The 19285-nt window shown below is 36.9% G+C and overlaps 1 protein-coding gene across 1 annotated transcript in view; it reads right to left on the bottom strand.

Moving 5' to 3' along the window:
• Positions 1-19285, bottom strand: part of Brip1 (BRCA1 interacting DNA helicase 1) — a 128558-nt gene that overhangs the window by 88513 nt on the left and 20760 nt on the right. The window contains exon 7 of the mRNA XM_034507581.2: positions 3414-3704. Coding sequence (XP_034363472.1) covers positions 3414-3704 — 291 coding nt within the window. The remainder of the gene's footprint in view (positions 1-3413; positions 3705-19285) is intronic.

Genomic DNA, 19285 nt, shown 5'->3' with positions numbered 1-19285 from the left:
AAACAGTTATTATAAGTATTAATAAAAATTAAAATTTTAAATAGCTCATTCCAAGTATGAAAGTCATATATTAACATAAACTGTATAAAGCTGGGGGCAAGAGAAATGCCTCAGTGGTTAAAAGCAATAACTGTTCTTGCAGAAGACCTGGGTTTGGTTCATAGCACACATGCGACTCACAACCACCTTAATTCTTGTTCCAGGGCACCTGATGCCCTTTTCTGGCCTCCACAGGCTCCTACATGCATGTAGTGTGCATGCAGGCTGATCACATAGACATAAATTTTAAAAAGAAATAAGCAATGTATAAAATCAGCCTGGCATGGTGGCCAGCATCTGTTCAAGTACCTGGGAGCCTGAGGCAGTAAGATAGTAGGTCTACCTGAGTACACAGCAATACATTCCAACTAACATAAATAACTTAATTAGGTGAATGAATAGAATGTATGAAACTAACAGTCAGATCACAAAAAAATTAACAAAGGTTTAAGCTTTGAATAATGAGCAAGTTGCCAAAATCTCAAAATTCCAATTTTTATCACCAATGTGATTATACAGGGCACAATTTAATAGCAAAACAAAAACCAAAACAAAAACAAAACAACCAAAAATCAAATCCAAAAAACCAAGTCAAAACAAACAAACAAAAAATCTATAACTAAATTCATTTTCTATGACCAACAGCAGACATGTTAAGCAAATTTATACAAAAGATATACCCTTGTAAGGCTGGGAATGATAGTACATGTCTTTAATCTCTGCCAGATTAAAGTATGATAAAGTAAAAGTAAAGTAAAGATAAAGTAGAGCATGCTTAAGTTTGTGTGAAGTGTTCTTGCTTAAAGAATGAATATGGACATATAATCTAGCAAATAATAATTTTACTTTTTAAATGTTCTGGCAAAATAGATATACAACTTTACAGAAGTTTCCTTGGAGAACCCTCTTGGAGTACAGAGGAAACTGGGCAACAGGCCTCCTTGTCTTGGACTAGCTTTGGCTCTTTTATCCATGCATTTTAGTTCTTTTCTTTTTGGGGTGAGGGAAAGCAGGATCTTCTTATGTAGCCCAGGCTAGCCTTAAATTTGAATCCTCCTGCATGAGCCTCCAAGGGCTGGATTATAGTTGTGCACCACAATACCCAGATGATTGATTGATTGATTGATTGATTGACTGACTTATCATTATTTTACAGGTGTGTGTTGCCTGCATGTATGTATGTGTACCACGTGCATTCCTGGTCCCCACAGAGGGTATTTGATTCCCTAAAACTTGATTTACAGACATTTGTGAGTTGCCATGTGGGTGTTGAAAATTGAACCCTGATCTTCTGAAAGAACAACAAGTGCTGTTAACCTCTGAGCCATCCTTCCAACTGCTTCATTTGAATTTTTTAAAAATAAGATGATCTACATTTAAAACTTTTTAAAGAATTGGCTCAACTTTTCCAATTTTCTTTTCTCAAATGAAAACAAAAAATTAATTTTAACAGACAGATGCCTGCCTAGTTTTCCAGTATGAAGGCACTTTAAAAGAAACAGTGAACAAAAGCACATGTGCCTTCAGATCAAGCCAAATAATCAGAAGGTTTACACTTGAAGGGCTCTCAGAACGACAGCTCTGTGCAGGCTGATAGTGAAGCCAAAGCCCATCCCTTTTAGCCCTGTAACAGAACCCAGAAAGGAGTTTGCTGTCTGGAGTGTTATCACACTTTAAACTGCTTTAGCTCAGTGTCAGTTATCTATTTATCATTTCGCTTTGGTAAATCAGCCATAGTAAACATAGACACCTACAGTGACTTTGTAATTGGCCCTCATTACAATACCAAATTACTCTAAGGGCTTGAGAACAAGGAAAAGAACGCTCATGTACACCCAGAAGGTAAGCGCTTTGACACAGAGCTAGGTATAGCAAGCCACAAGCAACTATCTTTGCTTACTTACATCACTAATATTCAAAAACAGAATACACATTCATTTCAAGCCAATGAAAAATTCTGGGCATTGAAGTCTACTATTTTTACATGACTCAAACTTGAAAAGAAAGATTAAATGCAGGATTCTAGAATATTATACAAAAGACTGCCTTAAATTTTAATTGCTTTTGCTAGTATATTTTAATTTATATATTTCCTACAAGTGTATAATTTATCAAGAACAAATAAAAAAAGACTTAATGACAATGGCAGCCAGCACTTGAGTTTAACAAAACCATTAGTAACTTATAGAAAATGGTTTAAACATGGTATTTGCAGTTTCAGCACAAAACCCTTTTTCTTTAAAACATAAACAGAAAAGAGATTCCACACAATTCTTCAGTTAATTAGAAAGAACTTGAATGGCAACAAATACGACTGCAGAATTTCCACAGTGCTTTGATTGAGCAAGTCTATATTCTCTTCCTTATTCTGAACAAGTCACTCAAGCTTGTCCATAGAACCTCTTATACTGTACAGTCTCTTTCACTACACAAAGCTAAATAGCTGTTAAAATGTCATGAATAGGCCTAAAAAACCTGAGTAAACTCTCATCTGGTTAAAATAAAACACTGAGAAAGAAAGAATAATAAAACATAGTTTATTCATATTCTGTGGTAGGAGATGACCATCAGTGAAACAAAACTCTTGGGACTCTGACTACAGGCTTCTATGTAGAATCAACTCTGATAAAATTAACAGACAAAACACTTTTCAAAATATACTACTATTGCTCACTTTATATACTGGTTCGCTGAATATTTCTGAGTACAACCTCATACTTCCAACTTCGATTTTTAAGCACATTAGCTACATTAATTATAGACTCCCAAAATAATACTGCCCAGGATTAAAATGGTATTTACAAAAGTATGTCTTATGTCATTCTACCCATTTTAAATTCATAGCACACCAATTTCCCTAGAAAAAATTAAGACCATGTGTGACATTGTTTTAAATTTAATAATCTCATATAAGTTTTTGAAAAAATATGTACTAATTAGAATTATAAAGTAGAATAATCATGTATCTCAATATTAAAACTTTAACAATTTGCTCAGTTTAAACTATATTTAAATATATAAAATATTCTGATTAGATCTAATTAGATAAGATTCTTAAAACATCTTTATCTCCTCATCTGAGATAACCCATGTTTAACTATTTTGGGGAGAGGAATTAAAAAAAAAAAGATTATATCTGAATATAACAGAAATTAATATCTATAAATTTTAAAAAAACCAAAATTTATCAGTTTAAATGTTAGTCAAGACTTTCTTATGGCAAAATATTTTTCAAAAAACATCAAAGCTAGTAATTAATTTGATTTTCATATTACTTTAATGATCACTAAAAAATACATAGAACATGTATCAAGAAATTTGAATCTTTTTTCAGCCTTATTTTTTCCCCTTTAAATCAAAGTAATTTTACTCACATGTTTTCCATCCAGCAATTCCATGCACTTTTCATTTCTGTTGAAGTTTCCCACTACTTCAGGATGAACACAGGTATGATCCCTGCTGGAAAGAATAGTCATCGGGACCCCTGAGTAAGCTGTCTTACGGAGCTCTCTAGTAATCTGAGCAATCTGCTTGTGTGTTCGTGTCCCAAAATAAATTTTAGGTCTCTTGGATTGTCCCCCGTGATCTTTCTTAACAGTGTTTGCAGACTCTTCGTTGTCTCCTTGTTTAGTAGAACAATGGCACCTGGAACAAAGGCCATCAGGCTGGAACAGGAAAGAAAACAGAAGCTGTCTAGGCCACCACAGCAAATGCTGTAACATCTCTATCAATCACAATGGTCCAAGAAGCTTTCAGATATTACAGCTCTAAATTCACCAGTGAAGAAACTATGCCTCATATACAAATTAGTCCTCTATCTTCTCAAACTTATAAACAGTGTTTCCACACTTACATTCTCTCTGACATATCATACTGACTCTCCAATTCCAAATGTTTAAAGTACATTTTAACAGTTCTCTTTTATAATTTATAGTTTTTAAATATGACATTGAAAAATCATCAATTTATCTTGGGTCTTATGTGAACTTGTGACATTATAGAACTGATGGTTTTTCTCACAGCACAGCTCAAATATGCTACATGTTCTAAAAAAGCATTTGAGAGGTGGTTAACAAAAGAATAGATATAACAAGCTGAATCTTAAGCATCACTACAAAAAGTAAAAAAAAAAAAATTATTCTCTAGCAAAGGCAAGAAAATGAATGCAAAAATATCAACATTTTACAGTGAGTGAAAAAAAAGGATGCTTGCTTGGAACAAGTATGTCTGAAATCCAATTACATGTGTGAAATGAAAACCCACCAGAAAAACTGTTACCAAAACAGCTCCCTGGACAAGCTCACTGCTGATTCAGTATCATAAATTAAATCATGTAACTGTCTCTTTAAATACAGCAATGGAACCTCAAGAATACAGCCTACAGTTTACCTGATTTTAATTCCTGCTTCCAAATTCTGCCCCCACCTCATTTTTTTTGCAAGTTTAATGCTATGAGAATTCACAGATTCTTAATAAACACTCCCTTCAAAACTCTCATTCCTCCACCAAATGAGACAGAATGAAGCTTCATGTAAGAGAAATATAGTGAAACAGTCACTGGTAAGAAAAAAGGTAAGCAGCACAACCATTTAAAAGAATCTACACTGGAAATATTCGGTTTGGTAGAACAAATACTCTACTTACTGCATTAAAAAACTGTAATCAGTAAGATTAGCCTTCATAAACAAATGATAAGTCATAGTATGTTACACCACAATGCTGGAGATCAAGCTGTCTCTTAGCCTCAGTCCAGTGGAAAAGCAAGTTCAAATTACTCCTAGTCTCACTCAACCTTGTCCACCATTAAATATTACAATACATGATAGAATGGATGTAAATGTGACCCTTCTGGAGCTGTCACTCACTGGGATAAAAGGTTCACTGATGTGCCAAATAAACATTCAGTCAAAGCAGATAAAGTTACAGTCATGCTGGAATTGTTACATTCCCCTCTCAGGTTGCCAGTAACAGCAGATTTCATTACAGAGTGCTGCCACATTAAATAGCCAGTTCCAAATATCCTGCCTTCTATATTGAATAATTACTTATTCACTGAAAGGATAAAAGAAGAGTTATGAATGGGGCCCTTGTCAACAGTGAAGCAGGAAACAGCTGACGTGTGGTTTATATTACATATGTTGCAATATCTAACAACTTATACTCACAGAGAAAATGGAATGCAAATTCTATCATGATATTTGCACTGAATTCTTTTTTACTTTCTACAGTGATCACGTTAATTAATTAGCATACTAAGAAACTAAGGTAATTGCAAGTACAGAATTAGTTTACTTTTTCATACCTTCAAAGTTTTTACTCAATTATACTATTTCTCTTCCTATAATGCTGTTGAATTTACTTGACTATTAGACTGCTAGGACTCATTAAATCATTGTGTTCTATATGGATACATTATACATTATACAGAACCCTAAAGGTAATTCATTAAAATGGCTCTCAAGGCTTAGAAAACTTCTTTTTGAGAGAACACTTTTCAACATTAATTTCACTTAATATTTACTACCAACTTCTTTTAAGTTCACCTTTTTCCTGACTCCCTTTCAAATAACAATGTTCAGAAATATATAAAATAAATCAACCACTACAAATGCCTTCATATTTAATTTATAGACATATATATATGAGAACATATTTTTGATATAAATATTTTCAAACAAAAAGAACCACTACCATATAGTTCTATAACTTGCTATTTTGTATTCCTACTTTTAAATGTTAAGATGGGTGAATTTGGCATTAATAATCACTTCTCATCTTCAAATGTTATGTAGTAGCTCTACTAACAAAAGTTCATGATTAAAAAAAAAATTTAAACATGATTTAGATCCCACTAACTGTTCACATCATTAATTCAGGAAGGTATAAACCATGGATATTTTCATACGAAATGTGTTTTGTTTGTTAACTTTTAAAGTGATCTGAAATAATTCTGTATCTATGAATTCAAAGTAGAAGCCTTAAGACAGTTCTCAGTGGGGAGTTAGGCAAGGAAAAAATAAGACTGAAATTAAGACAGTGGCGTCTTGTTCCTATGTAGACCCGAGATTATCACTTAAATGATCGAGAGAATGTTTGAAGATGGAAAAGTGGCATGACAGCAGAATGGAAGCTCTTCAATAAGCATTTAGCCAAGAACAAAAGGAGCTGCTTGAACCAAAATTATTAACTTTCAACGCTGAAAGAATACACAAGATAGGATGTGAATAATAGCAATGACAGGAGATCAGAACACTCCTTGACCCGTGAATAAACTGCTACTCCATGGCCACTCTCTGAAACCTTTGGACTTGGGATATTGAAACAATCAGATGAATGAAAATAGCCTCATTGCCTATTTCTCTCTTAACAGATTTATGCTTCATAGAATGGTTGCTTTTGTATATGTTCTTTAAATTTATAGAATTTTTATCAAGACACTACAAAACAAAATTTAAAACTGTAAACTCTCATCCAGAATATGGAAGGCCAGTAGGTGAAACACTTGTTCTCCAAAACTTGTCAACTCTACGGCCTGTAAATGTCCATGAGTTATGATCAAGCTCTGTAAAATGGCTTCCTCTTCACATCTAGATACTTTCTTCAAGAGAAGACAACAAAACTCACGATCCATAGAAGCAAAAGTACAGTATCATTTAAAGAAAAATACAGAGGACACCTGTGGACAGGACAGGACACACCTGCTCAAAGTCCCTTTCAATTCTTTGCCAACACTGTTCTTGGGGAGTTAAAAACCAAGAATTACTAGAAAACTTTCCACATGTTTAATTTTAATTTCTAGTTACTCTCTTGTCCTATTGTATAAAGATATACCTGAATTCTTTAATAGGTTGAAGGATTAGAAGTTTGATTATGAGAGAAAGGGCAGCTGCCGAGTGTTTCCACCATTCCTTGCATAAAGCTGTGAGGAACAGTTTCAAGTGGGGCACACTAAAACATCAGCTGCTTAAGTACCTACCACAGCTCTCTGCAATTTTCCCAACACACCCCTTTTAAAACAGTATGCCTAACCACTTCAAAAATAAAATGAATAAGGCCATAAATTTTTAGAAAAGAAAAATTAGGAAATAGAAATTACTATCACTGCCAACAGTGAGGCAGGAAACAAACAGCATCAGTCGGTGCCACATACACTGAAATAGCTAACAACAGTATCACAGAGAAAGTGGGAAGCAAATTATAGCATGGAATTTTAACTGAATTCATCAAGTTACTCTGACATTCTGTGTACTGCAGAACTTCTAAACAGAGGCTATGGATTCAATAGTCTTTGGAAAAAGCAGAACAAAAAGAGCATACTTTCTATGGACAAAACAAATTTTAAGCATGGTGTGGTGGCACACACTGGTTATCCCACACTTGGGGAGTGGAGGCAGGAGTATCAGCAATTCAAAGGTATCCTCAGCTAGTCTGAAGGCAGTCTGGACTGAAGCTCAGTCTGAAAATGCATGTGTGCACTTGCATATTCTCTCTCTCTGCTTCTCTCTCCCTTCTTCCCTTCCCCCCCCCCCACACGAAAGGAAATGCAAACTATATGGAGGAGATTAAATTACAGAAAATAGTAATTCCCATTTTCCTAACTTCCCAGATGTACAGCTACTTTGTCCCACTACAGCTTCCTTAAGGACAGCAGCTCACATTTCTTCACATGACACATTTCCCTTGGAGGACTATGACTCGGCATCCCAAAACAAACTACTATAGCCTAATATCACATTTTAAATGTCTGATAAATATGTAAGTCCTAATTTAAAGAGGTTTAAATATGATAAAGGTACTTAAAAAATCAAATCATTGGCTTTTTAAAGCAAAAGCACCGGATATTTTACTACTCTTTGAGGTTAAATCATCTTATGCTAGTATTTGTGGCAGTTTTGCTGTGAGTAACACATACATATCCTAAGAGGTTCAATATTAATAACTACCACTTATTAAAGCTGTCCCTGGATGAGGAACTGCACAAGCAGTATCACATTCCACCCATCTATTCAGTCAAGAAACATTAGAACTCCTGGTTCCACCAAACCAAGTAGAAGACAATGACAAGGGCCACCCAACCTCATCTGCAAAAAAGGCTTCTCTCTTTACTTGCCTTACAAGGGGCAGTTTGGAGAGTTTATCAATGCCAGTTTCATGAATTACAGAATTGTTTCCAGTTTGTTCTATGTGCATTATTTTTCTGATGCAATTACAAAATATTACTAAGGATAAATTATGAATTAAAGTACACAGCTCATAAAAATTACTTAAACTTACATTTAAATTAGATATTGTCTATCAAGATCCATGGTGACTATAACAAAAGCGTGGAAGAGAAAGCTCGTTCAATTAATAGACTCTTTACAGAGAGTCAGGAAACTTTTTTTTTTTTTTTTTACATCAGCAATGTTTTTCATCAAGGGTTAGAGAATAAATATTTCAGGTTTTGAAGACTATAAGGTCATTGCTCCTATATTTTTTTAAAAAGAAAAAGTCCATGTGATTCAAATGTGAGTAAGGTTTTTTGTTTTGGTTTGATTTGGATTGGTTTTTGTTTTTTTGAGGCAGGGTCTCACTTTGTAGCCCAGGCTAATACTGAGCTCTCTCTTTGAAACCCAAAATGATTCCAAACTTGATCCTTTTGCCTCAGCCTCTAGAATGCTGGCATTATAGCAACACACTAGCCCCCCCCCCTTAGAAAAGAATTTATTTATTCATTTGTTTGTTTAGTGTTATTTTATATGTATAAACATTTTGCCTGCTATATGGATATGCATCACATATAGGGAGGTCAGAAGTGGTCTGATCCCCTGGAACCAGAGTTATGAATGGTTATGAGCTGCCATGTGGTGCTGGGAATTGAACTTGGATGCCCTGCAAGAACAAGTGCTCTTAACTGCTGAGCTATCTCTCCAGCCCCAGGAAAGGTTTTTGTTAAAACAATAAACCAATAGCAAAAAATAATTGAAAATGTAATCTCATTAATATATAAAACTACTTAAAAAGACATCTTTTTTAGGCCCTTGGATGCCTACAATCTTTACAATCCCACTTACTCTAGAAGCTGAGGTAGGAGGAGTACAAAATGATTCAAGGCTAGCTTGGCAACTTAGTAAGACTTTATCTCAAAGTAAAACTTTAAAGGGTCTGGGTACTGTAGTTCAATGGCAGAGTAGCTGGATAGACAACACCCAGAATTACCAAAAGAAAAGCAGCAGCAACAGCAGCAGCAACAACAACAAGATGCCCCCCGCCCCCCAGGTAAATAAATAAGGTAAAAGGAAGTCAGAGACTAAGAAAATATATTTGCAATGAATAAAAATAAGTAAAGGTATCTAAAACACAAGAATTGTGATAAATACACTTTAAAAAGGCAAACCTAGTGGGCAGCAAGGAATACAGAGATCACACCAGCCAACAGTGGAAAGGTTGATGGGTACTTGAAAACATTAACAACCTAATGCTTAGCCCATCTCAGTAATTAGGAAAATGCTAATTAAAACCACAATTTTCCAGCACTAGAGAGGCAGAGGCAGGCAGGTCTCTGAGTTTGATGCCAACCTGGTCCACAAAGTGAGTTCTAGGACACCCAGGACTATACAGAGAAACCTGGTCTCAAAAAACCAACTAAACAACTAACCAACCAAAACAAAACAAAACAAAGAAAACATCACAATTTCCCTTTTACACTCACCAGACTGGGTGTTGGAAAGAGTGTGAAACCGCTCTCATAAGGGATGAATACACGCACAAACTGACAGATCTACTTTGGAAAACAGTGAAATCACATAGTGGAAAACACTAATGAAATCAAAGATACACAAATTCTTTGGGGGCTCAAGAGATGGCTCAGTGGTTACAGTGCTTGCTGTTCTTCCAGAGAACCTGAATTTGGTTCCCAGCACCCACACTGGTTGGCTAGCAATGGCCTGTAACTCCAGATCCAGAGATCTAATACCCTCTCCTAGCCTCTGCATACACTAGATCCACACACAGATACACATGCATACATGCAATTAAAAATAAATCTTTAATAAAATAATTTTAAACCCAGCATGAGACCACCAGTACACATGTTGTATAAATCTTTAAATACAAAGACAGTTACACAAGGGATATGATTTGACCCATTGTTTTTTGTTTTCTGAGACAAGGTATTTATATTTACTCTGTAGAAGGTGGCCTGGAACTCACTATTGGCATAGGCTGGCCTCAAATTCATAGTAATCTTCCTGCCTTAGCCTCCCTAGTGCTGAGGTATGAACCACCATGTCCAACCTCATTGTTTTAGTAGTGAGGAAAATATGTTACATCTTTTAATAGAATAGACAATGAATAAGGGTTTCCCCAACCAATGAAAAGCATACATAAAAGTGAACTATAACATTATGTATAAGCATATCTCCAACACAGCAATGCTGAACAAGATGAGTATAACCTAAACGTAACTCTCCAAAACTTCCAAATAAATCAAAGGCAGGGATAAAAATATGAAGTTTTTGTTTTGTTTTTACAAGAGAGGGTCTCTCTGTGTAGCCCTGGCTGTCCTGTAACTTACTCTGTAGAGCAGGCTGGTCTTGTATTCACATAGTTTCTTCTGCTTCTGTCTCCCTAGTGCTGGGACTAAATGTGTGCACCATCAATGCCCAGCAAAATATGAAAGTTTTAAGTAGAAAACTAGGAAAGACTACTACAGTAAATAATCACAGGGAAACAATATATATGGGCTAAAAGAGGACTGGGGTAACTCAGTGGGTAGGGTACTTGCCTAGCATGGACAAAACTCTAGGTCCAACCTCCAGCATACACACGTGTAAACTGTACAACTTGGGAAGTAGAGGCAGGAGGATCAGGACTTCAAGATTTGGTTTGATTTTGATTTTCAAGATTTTTGTTTGACTGATTTTTGTGTGTATGTGTGTGTCTGTCAGTCTGTCTGTTTTTTCTGAGCCATGGTTTCACTGTGTGGCTCTGACTGACTTGGAAGTCACTATGTGTAGACCAGGTTGGCCTCAAACTCAGAGATCCTCCTGCCTCTGCCCTACAAGCAGTAGAATTAAAGGTATGAACTACCTAGGCTGGGCTTAGGAAATCAGTTTTTAAAATAATGATTCCACAACGGTTATCAAGTGCTCAAAAGGGACTCTGAGGAGGGCTTTAGTCCACAATTTGTCAGACTTTATGGTGGGAATGAAATAGCAACAGCATTTCCTTCACAACCAACTTGGCCAAACACATTCATTCTAGACAGGAATAAAAAGGGTGATAGTCAAGACCATTTCATAGAGGTTTGACCACTGCTTTTAAACCCACTCCAGTTTTAATATCCACCAATTACCTAATATAACATAAAGCTAAGAAAACTTGAGATGTGTTCTAATTCTATTTTATTTTCTATTGTCAAAAAAAAAAAAAAAGAAAGAAAGAAATTCTGCAAAATCCACAATAAATATAAAGTCAAGTTCAAAACCTAAATCTAACCAAATAAAAATACAGAAATATACAGGAGAGAGGACCAGAGGACCAGGAGAACAATGGAAACATGCAGCTGCTGGGGGTTGGGTGTGGGGAATCTCTAGGAAGTCCCAGAGACCTGGGATGGGGTAGGCTCCCAGAATTCAATGTGGTTGACCATAGCTGAAATGCCCAACAGTGGGAATATGGAAACTGAAGAGACCCCTTCCAGTAGCCAGACAGGACCCCCAGTGGAGGGGTGGGGATACCAACTCACATACAAAATTTTCAACTCAAAACTGCTCCTGTCTAGAAGACATGCAAGGACAAAAATGGAGCAGAGACTGGAGGAATGGATAATCAGTGACCAGCCCAACTTGGGATCCATCCCATGAACTGGCACCAATCCCTGACACTATTACTGATGCCATGTTGTGCTTGCAGACAGGAGCCTAGCATGGCTGTAGTCTGAGAGGTCTACCAGCAGCTGACTGAGGCAGATGCAGATACCCACAGCCAAGCATGGGACGGACAGAGGTTGGGGACCCCTATGAAAGAGTTAGAGTAAGGAGTGAAGCAACTGAAGAAGATGGCAACCCTATAGGAAGACCAAAAGTATCAACTAACCTGGACCCCTGGGAGCTCTCAGAGACTAAGCCACCAACCAAAGAGCACACAAGGGCTGGCCCGAGGACCCTGGCACATATGTAGCAAAGGACTGCCTTGTCTAGCCTCAGTAAGAGAGGATGCACCTAATCCTGTAGAGATCTGATGCCCCAGGTAGGTATATTGGGGGAGAGAGGCAGCATCTGGGAGTAAATTAATTAATTAATTTAAAAAGATAACAGCAAAAAAGAAAATACAGAAACATTTCCTTTTTTCCTTTTTTAGACTTATTTTTTTTATCTGTATGTGTTTACGAATACATGCCATGTATGTGTGGGCACCTGAGGAGGGCCAGAAAAAGGTGGCCTTGAAACTGGAGTCACAGGCTATTGTGACCTGCCTGATGTTGGTACTGGGAACTGAGCTCTGAAAGGCCAGGAAGCATTTTTAACCACTGAGCTATCTCTCCAGCCTTGCCCTGTTTTTATTAAATGTATTCTTTGATAATTTCACCCATGTACACCACACACCTGGTTACTCTTGTCCCCCACTTTCCCCTCATCTCCCTTTCACCCTAGCAGACCCCTCCTCTCTACAAGCCTCTCTCACACTCAGGGCTGTGTTTTGTCATCTTACCCGCTGTGTGACCATAGGTTTTCTTTTAAAAAGACACACATATAAAAAGCCAGTCGTAAAAGGCCAATTAACAGAATTATAATACAAGCTGTGAGGCATAAAAGGAAGGATTGCTGTTAACTTTATCAACCATTTGCTGCTTTCTACACCATCCAAAAAGATACCAAATGCCTGCTGTACAAAATCTCACATAAGCACACACTTCAATAAGATGTAAGTGTGACGTAACTATACCTTTTCAATCATCCTTTTAAAAAAAATTAAACAGTAGTACTCTATTGCCAGCTTCATGATTAAACTGCACAAAGCAGCTGTTTATCCACTCACAGCAACCAGCAGGTGAACCTGATTCAATATTTATCACAGGCTTTCACAGATCACTGCTAACCAAGCAAACGTTTTAATTAAGTTGGAACTTGCTTCAAAGAGCTCATTCAAGATGTCAATCAGCAGGTATGGGATCAGATACAGTGTCAGGTGAGAGTGTGTAATACAAATCCACAACTTTCTTCATCCCATCTCTGTAAATTAGCCTGCTCTAAAGTTCAGACTCTGATTGTAACAGACTGCCAGTCTCCTGGAATGTGTAACTGAAGTCACTCAAATTCTATTGTGAAGGTTGTAAGCAATATGTTAAACTGCAATGGGCTAGCACATTAAGACAGATCCTTTTCACGGTTGTTTTTTGATACCGTAAGTGTTTGTTACCTTACTCTCCACTTACTGTTTACTTTCTTGCCTAGTGTAAATGGAAATTCCTCAACACAGTTGCCCTAGATTCTGAAAAGTCTTGTTTCAGTAGAATTAATCAAAAAGATTCAAAGTAGGATAATTTTTATCTAAGTTTACATAAAAAAATCATTCAATAAGGAGTCTCACTTTAACAGACATACCACAAAGACTTACCTGTTATAATGCAAAATGTAAAACTTCTCCTAATACCACCATATGCAGATACAACTATAGCAATAAGTCCTGAAATAGCAATGAGCCCCACTGAGTGGCTTCATGAAGTTTACTGAAAAAATAAAATAAAAAGCTGGCATAAGCCTATAATCCCAGCATGGAGGAGACTGGAAGAAAGATTCCAAATTCAAGGCCATCTTAGAATACACAACCAGAATTAATATAAAGAAGTCAGACATGGTGGTGTACTCCTATAATCCCAGCACTGGGGAATTAAAAGCAAGATGATCATGAGTTCAGAGCCAGGCTGGATACATTAGATCTTATCTAAAAAGAAAATGAAAAAGGTGGAGGAATGAAATTCCTTACAGAGGACTACAGAAAAATTTAAGTGACCTTTAACTCACTTAAATTTCAACTCACCATTTTGCAACTCTCATAACTGATTAAGTGACTCAGGAAAGCTGCCTAAGTGGATGTGAAAATCACTGGGGGAGAGATGGTTCAGTGGTTAAGAAAAGCAATGGCTAATTTTCCAGATGACTGGAGTTTAATTCCCAGCACCCACATGGCAGCTCACACTGTCTGTAACTCCAGTTCCTGGGGACTGAACATCATCACACAGACATACAGCAGGCAAAACACCAATACAAATAAAATTAAAAATAAATTATTTTTAAAAATCATTGAGTTAGCTAGGCCTGGTGACCCACACCTCTAATCCAAGGTGAGTTTGAGGCCATCTTGAATTATGTAGTGAGTTCCAAGACAGCCAAAGCTATATAGTGAGACCCTGTCTCAAATAAACCACCACCAATATTAAAGAAGTTACTGAATGAAAAGCTGTTGGGGAACAATATAATCATAGTTTCAAATATCACTTGTGGGACTAGAGGGATGGTTCAGCACCTAACTGAAATTGCTGCTCTTCCAGAGGACCCAAATTTGGTTCCCAGAATCACACTGGGTGGTTGTGACCACCTATAACTCCAATTATAGGGTATCTGACACTCTTCAGGCCTTCGCAGACACAAGCACATGGTGCACATACATACTTGCAAATTATATATATATATATATTAAATAGCTATGTGTGTGGTGCTGCATGCCTTTAATCCCAGCACAGGAGGCAGAGATAGATTGATGACTCTGAGTTTGAGGCCAGCCTGGGTCATATAGCAAGTTCTAGATCAGCCAGGCATGCATAACATAGTAAGGCCCTGTTTTAAAATAAACACTTTTAAAAAGTCACCCAGGGATTAATCAGCAATTACAAAAGCTTTAACCAAGTAGTTAAATTCAGCATCAACAGTGTTGAAATAAGCCAAATATTCATGCCTATACTTCAAACACTTAGGAAAGCTAAGACAGAAAGATCAAGTTTGAAGCCAGCCTGGGTCACTTAGTAAGTTCTAGGAAAGCCTAGACTACACAGTGAGATCTGACCTCAAAACAATACAAAACAATGGTAAGACAAAGTGTCTCATATGCATCCTGACACATATAAGAAACCTAGTTCTAAGTACACCTTGATGGTAGAGCCAACAATCAAGGCCAGGAGATAGATTGATACTTGCTTAGCACATGTTCAATACCTATTAAAGTACAAGAAAATTCAAACAAGGCATGAGAAAGAACATGAATAGAGAAATAATGATAAAAAGACATAACATATTTAGTTGTACAATGCTGAACAAACTGTACATTTATGATATGTACACCTGTACATTTCAAAAGTACTTAAAATACTACCCCTCAAGACTGGAAGTGATTTTTTATTTTCTACTTTATAATATTTGGGTACCATAATTTTTTTGTCTGAGTGTTTTACCTGCATATATGTATGTATACTACTGCATGCAGGAGCCTGCAGAACAGAAAAGGGCATCAGATCTCCTGGAACTGAAGTTACAAGCAATTGTGAGCCTCCATGTAGGTACTGAGAATGGAACCTATGTCCTCTGCAAACATAGCAAGTGTTCTTAACTGCTGAGCCTCTCTCAAAGGACCATTTTGTTATTTTTCAGACTTTTTCAATGAATAGTTTTAAATTAAATACAAAAGCAATATGATGCTATCAACTCATCTTGTACACGTTGACCAAAATGCTATCAACAGAACTTACACAAAGTCATTTTGTGGGCTGGGGAGATGGCTCAGTTGATTTTCAAGCATAAGGACCTAAGTCTGACCCCTAGGGCCCACAAAATAAAGCTGAAGTGCACATATAATTCCAGTTCCAGGATGAGGAAAACATGATTACTAGTAGATTCACTAAGCAGCCAGCCCAGCTAATCTGAGCACTACAAAACAATAAAGATACCCTATCTCAATAATCAAAGTGGATGACATCAGACAAATACACACATGCATACACATCTGCAGGTGCACACATGCATATACACAACACACAAAATTGTTCTGCTTCTATAATGTACAATGAAAATTAGCTGCCATCATCTATACACAAACCTTTAACACAATGCTTCCCCAACAGACTTTTCTCTAATGATAGATGGTCTGATATCTGACTATTCAACGGATTTGCCATTGCCCAGATAAGAACACAGAGCACTTAAAAATAAATTAGTGTACCTAAGTGAATTTTAATTAACTGAAGGAGCCAGTTGTTATCCTAGCCAGCTTTCCTACATTGAGCACAAACTACTGAAATAAATGTTTGTGAGAATAGTCAACAAAAATACCCTTGGTGATCTGTGTCTTCTTGTTTTAACGACAGACTGGGAAGAAATTCACTCCTTTAAACAGCAGGGACACACGCTATTGCCTGTCACAGAAGCTCATTAGCACATTTCAGCAGAGTTGTCCTTGGTACTCTCGGACCCTGTAAAGGTTGTGTTATCGGCTGTAAATTAGCATATGTTTCATCAGCATTTATAGACTTGTTCTGGTGTCAAATTTTAATCAGCAAAAACTATGCTCGACAGATGAATTTATGATAAAACTCTGAACTCTTAACATCTTGTTCTTTCTTAATTCAGACTACTGAATACTGCTTCCTTCGGTATTGGAGTTTTTCAGGACATCTTTGCTTTTTTCACTATAAGCACACCTCTGCGTGGTGTGTCAACACTAACAGAGATAGATAATTTTGATACACAGTCAAGATCTGCAAGTTAGCTTTATAGAGTGCTTTTGCATATGTAACAGAACTTCAACAGTTTATCTGTTTCCTTACTTCTTGGCAGAAGTCACTCTACCACCACCTTCCCATCTACTCTAAAAGCCTCAGTCCTCATGCTATGAAATATAAAATGTTTCCTTTTTTGCTTATCACCATGAATCACAGGAATATTTGCAGGCTTTTTCAGACAGTTCCAACAACAAATATGTACACATAGTGAAGAAAACAGTGAGTGATGCAATAGGCTCTTGGCACCATGTTGAATCTCAGGAGAAATGTGCCATTTGTGCATACTACACCTGTCAGTTTATTAGCTTTTGTGGGTATGCTTGTTTGGGGTAATGTGGGTACACATGGAAATGATGTATCATAGCTGAAGAGATATAGAAAGAGGTGTGTCATGTTTCCCTTCTACACTGTGCCCTGCAAACACTGAATCTATCTGTGGTCCTATTTTGTTTCCTTGTCTTTCATGGCCTTTATTAACTCATACACATTCACTTGTCTTCTGGTTCACTGAAGCAGCAAGTCAGATAAGATTGTCCATATGTCTGTCAAAGTCACTGGCCATAAAGAAGGGCACGCTCAACCAAGGTGACTGATATTGTCATCTTCCTGTATGTTATAGGATTTTAGGACAGCTGACTTAAGCATCTTTGTCATAAGCTCATTCTTCTTATAAGTGGTATGTGACCACAAAGTCTCAACACAAAATGGCACAAAAAAGTCCTTTTTAATGTTGTAGTCAAGGTACATTTATCCTCCAGCAAAGATTAGCCTTTGCTGATCAAAAGAAATGCCTTCTTTATCCTGGATCTTAGCCTTTGGTCTTCCCCTAAGTTTTTTGCAAAAATTTGCATCTTGAGCTAGAGAGGTGGCTCAAGTATTAACACTGCTTCCTGCTCTTCCACAGGACACAAGTTTGATCACTGATACCCATGTTGCCTTGTTCACAACTGCCTGTAACTCCAGCTCCAAGGATCTTACTCCCTCTTCTGGTCTCCACAGGCACATGCTTACACATGACACACATTCACACAATCATACAAATAAATTAGAATAAAAACTAAATCTTATCCAAGCATTCAAAAGGCAGAGTCAGGCAGAGATCTCTGAAATAACTTCTGGCTTCAATAACTAAGACTGAAATAAACTAGAACAAGAGTTGGCAATATTTTCTCTAAAGGGCAAAGAATGAAGACTTTAGGTTTTATGGGCTGTAGAGCCTACTCAACTCTTTTTATTTTATATTGCTCTGTTTGAGACAGAGTCTCACTACGTGCCAGGTTGGCCTAGAACTCTCAACTGCTGGTATTAAGTGTAGCACTATGTTTGGCCCCCAACTCTGTTGATGAAAAACAAAGTATAACAGATAATGTCTAAGTAGATTTCAAACTATTCCAAAACACATACACACAAACCAGTTAACAAAAAGAAAAGAATCTTTACAGCAACAGGTATCAGGTATAACTATCCAACAGGTCATCATGTCACAGCGACTGGCACATACAAAAAAAGTATATCAAAATCCATATGTCAAAATAAGCCTGTAAAAAAATCTGAACTAAGTCTTTACTATGACCATAATGTAATCAAATTTTTAAAAAGCTATGATCTGTAAATTTCATGAAAAGGGTATATGTATTATATATACTAAAATGCAAAAATAACCACAAATTCCTGGTGCTTTCTCAATATTACTTAACTCTTCTCACAAAAACAATAAACCCCACCCTGTTCTTATGGCTTGCATTTGCTGATATTAGAAAACCCAACAGAGACTTAGAAAGCACTTGCATTGTGTGGTTTGTTTTCTTGCTTCTCTTGAAACCTATGGCCACTAAGTAGATGGAGCCATCTAGACAAGGACAGCTACCCATACCGACATCCTAGCCAACCAATGACGAGCTCCTTAAACTGAGGCTGATTTGATGACCTACCTACCCACTGATCATAACACAGAAGGTCAACTAACATTAGCACAGCTGAGATCAGCCAAAATACAGTTCCCAAAAGTAAGCTACATAAATGTTCAGTTTGTCATACAACAATGGACAATTATGTTTATGTCCATACACATGTACACAAGTACACGCATAAAAGCAGAGAGCAGGCAAAACATCAGAGGTTGAAAGAAGGAATAGCTGAATTAAGAATTAATGTTGATAACCTTTTCATATGTTTTGACAGTTTCCAAATTTTCTTTAATAGACACCACTTTTGTTTTCAGAAAAAAAATTCATTAAAAATACAAAATTCTGGGCTGGTGAAGATGGCTCAGCAGTTAGGAACACTGGCTGCTCTTCCAGAAGTCCTGAGTTCAATTCCCAACAGCCACATGGTGGCTCACAACCATCTACAAAGGGATCTGATGTCCTCTTCTGGAAAGCAGGTGTACATGCAGACAGAGCACTCATACATTAAAAAAAAAAAAGGGGGTGGGGGGCAAAAAAATACAAAATTCTGGTCCAGCAAGATGGCTCCCTGGGTAAAGATATCTAA

The sequence above is a fragment of the Arvicanthis niloticus genome, chromosome 6 (assembly GCF_011762505.2).
Source record: "Arvicanthis niloticus isolate mArvNil1 chromosome 6, mArvNil1.pat.X, whole genome shotgun sequence".
In the NCBI taxonomy this organism is placed as follows: domain Eukaryota; kingdom Metazoa; phylum Chordata; class Mammalia; order Rodentia; family Muridae; genus Arvicanthis; species Arvicanthis niloticus.
Note: the sequence above shows the minus strand (reverse complement) of the source record. Positions and strands in the feature narration are given on the sequence as shown.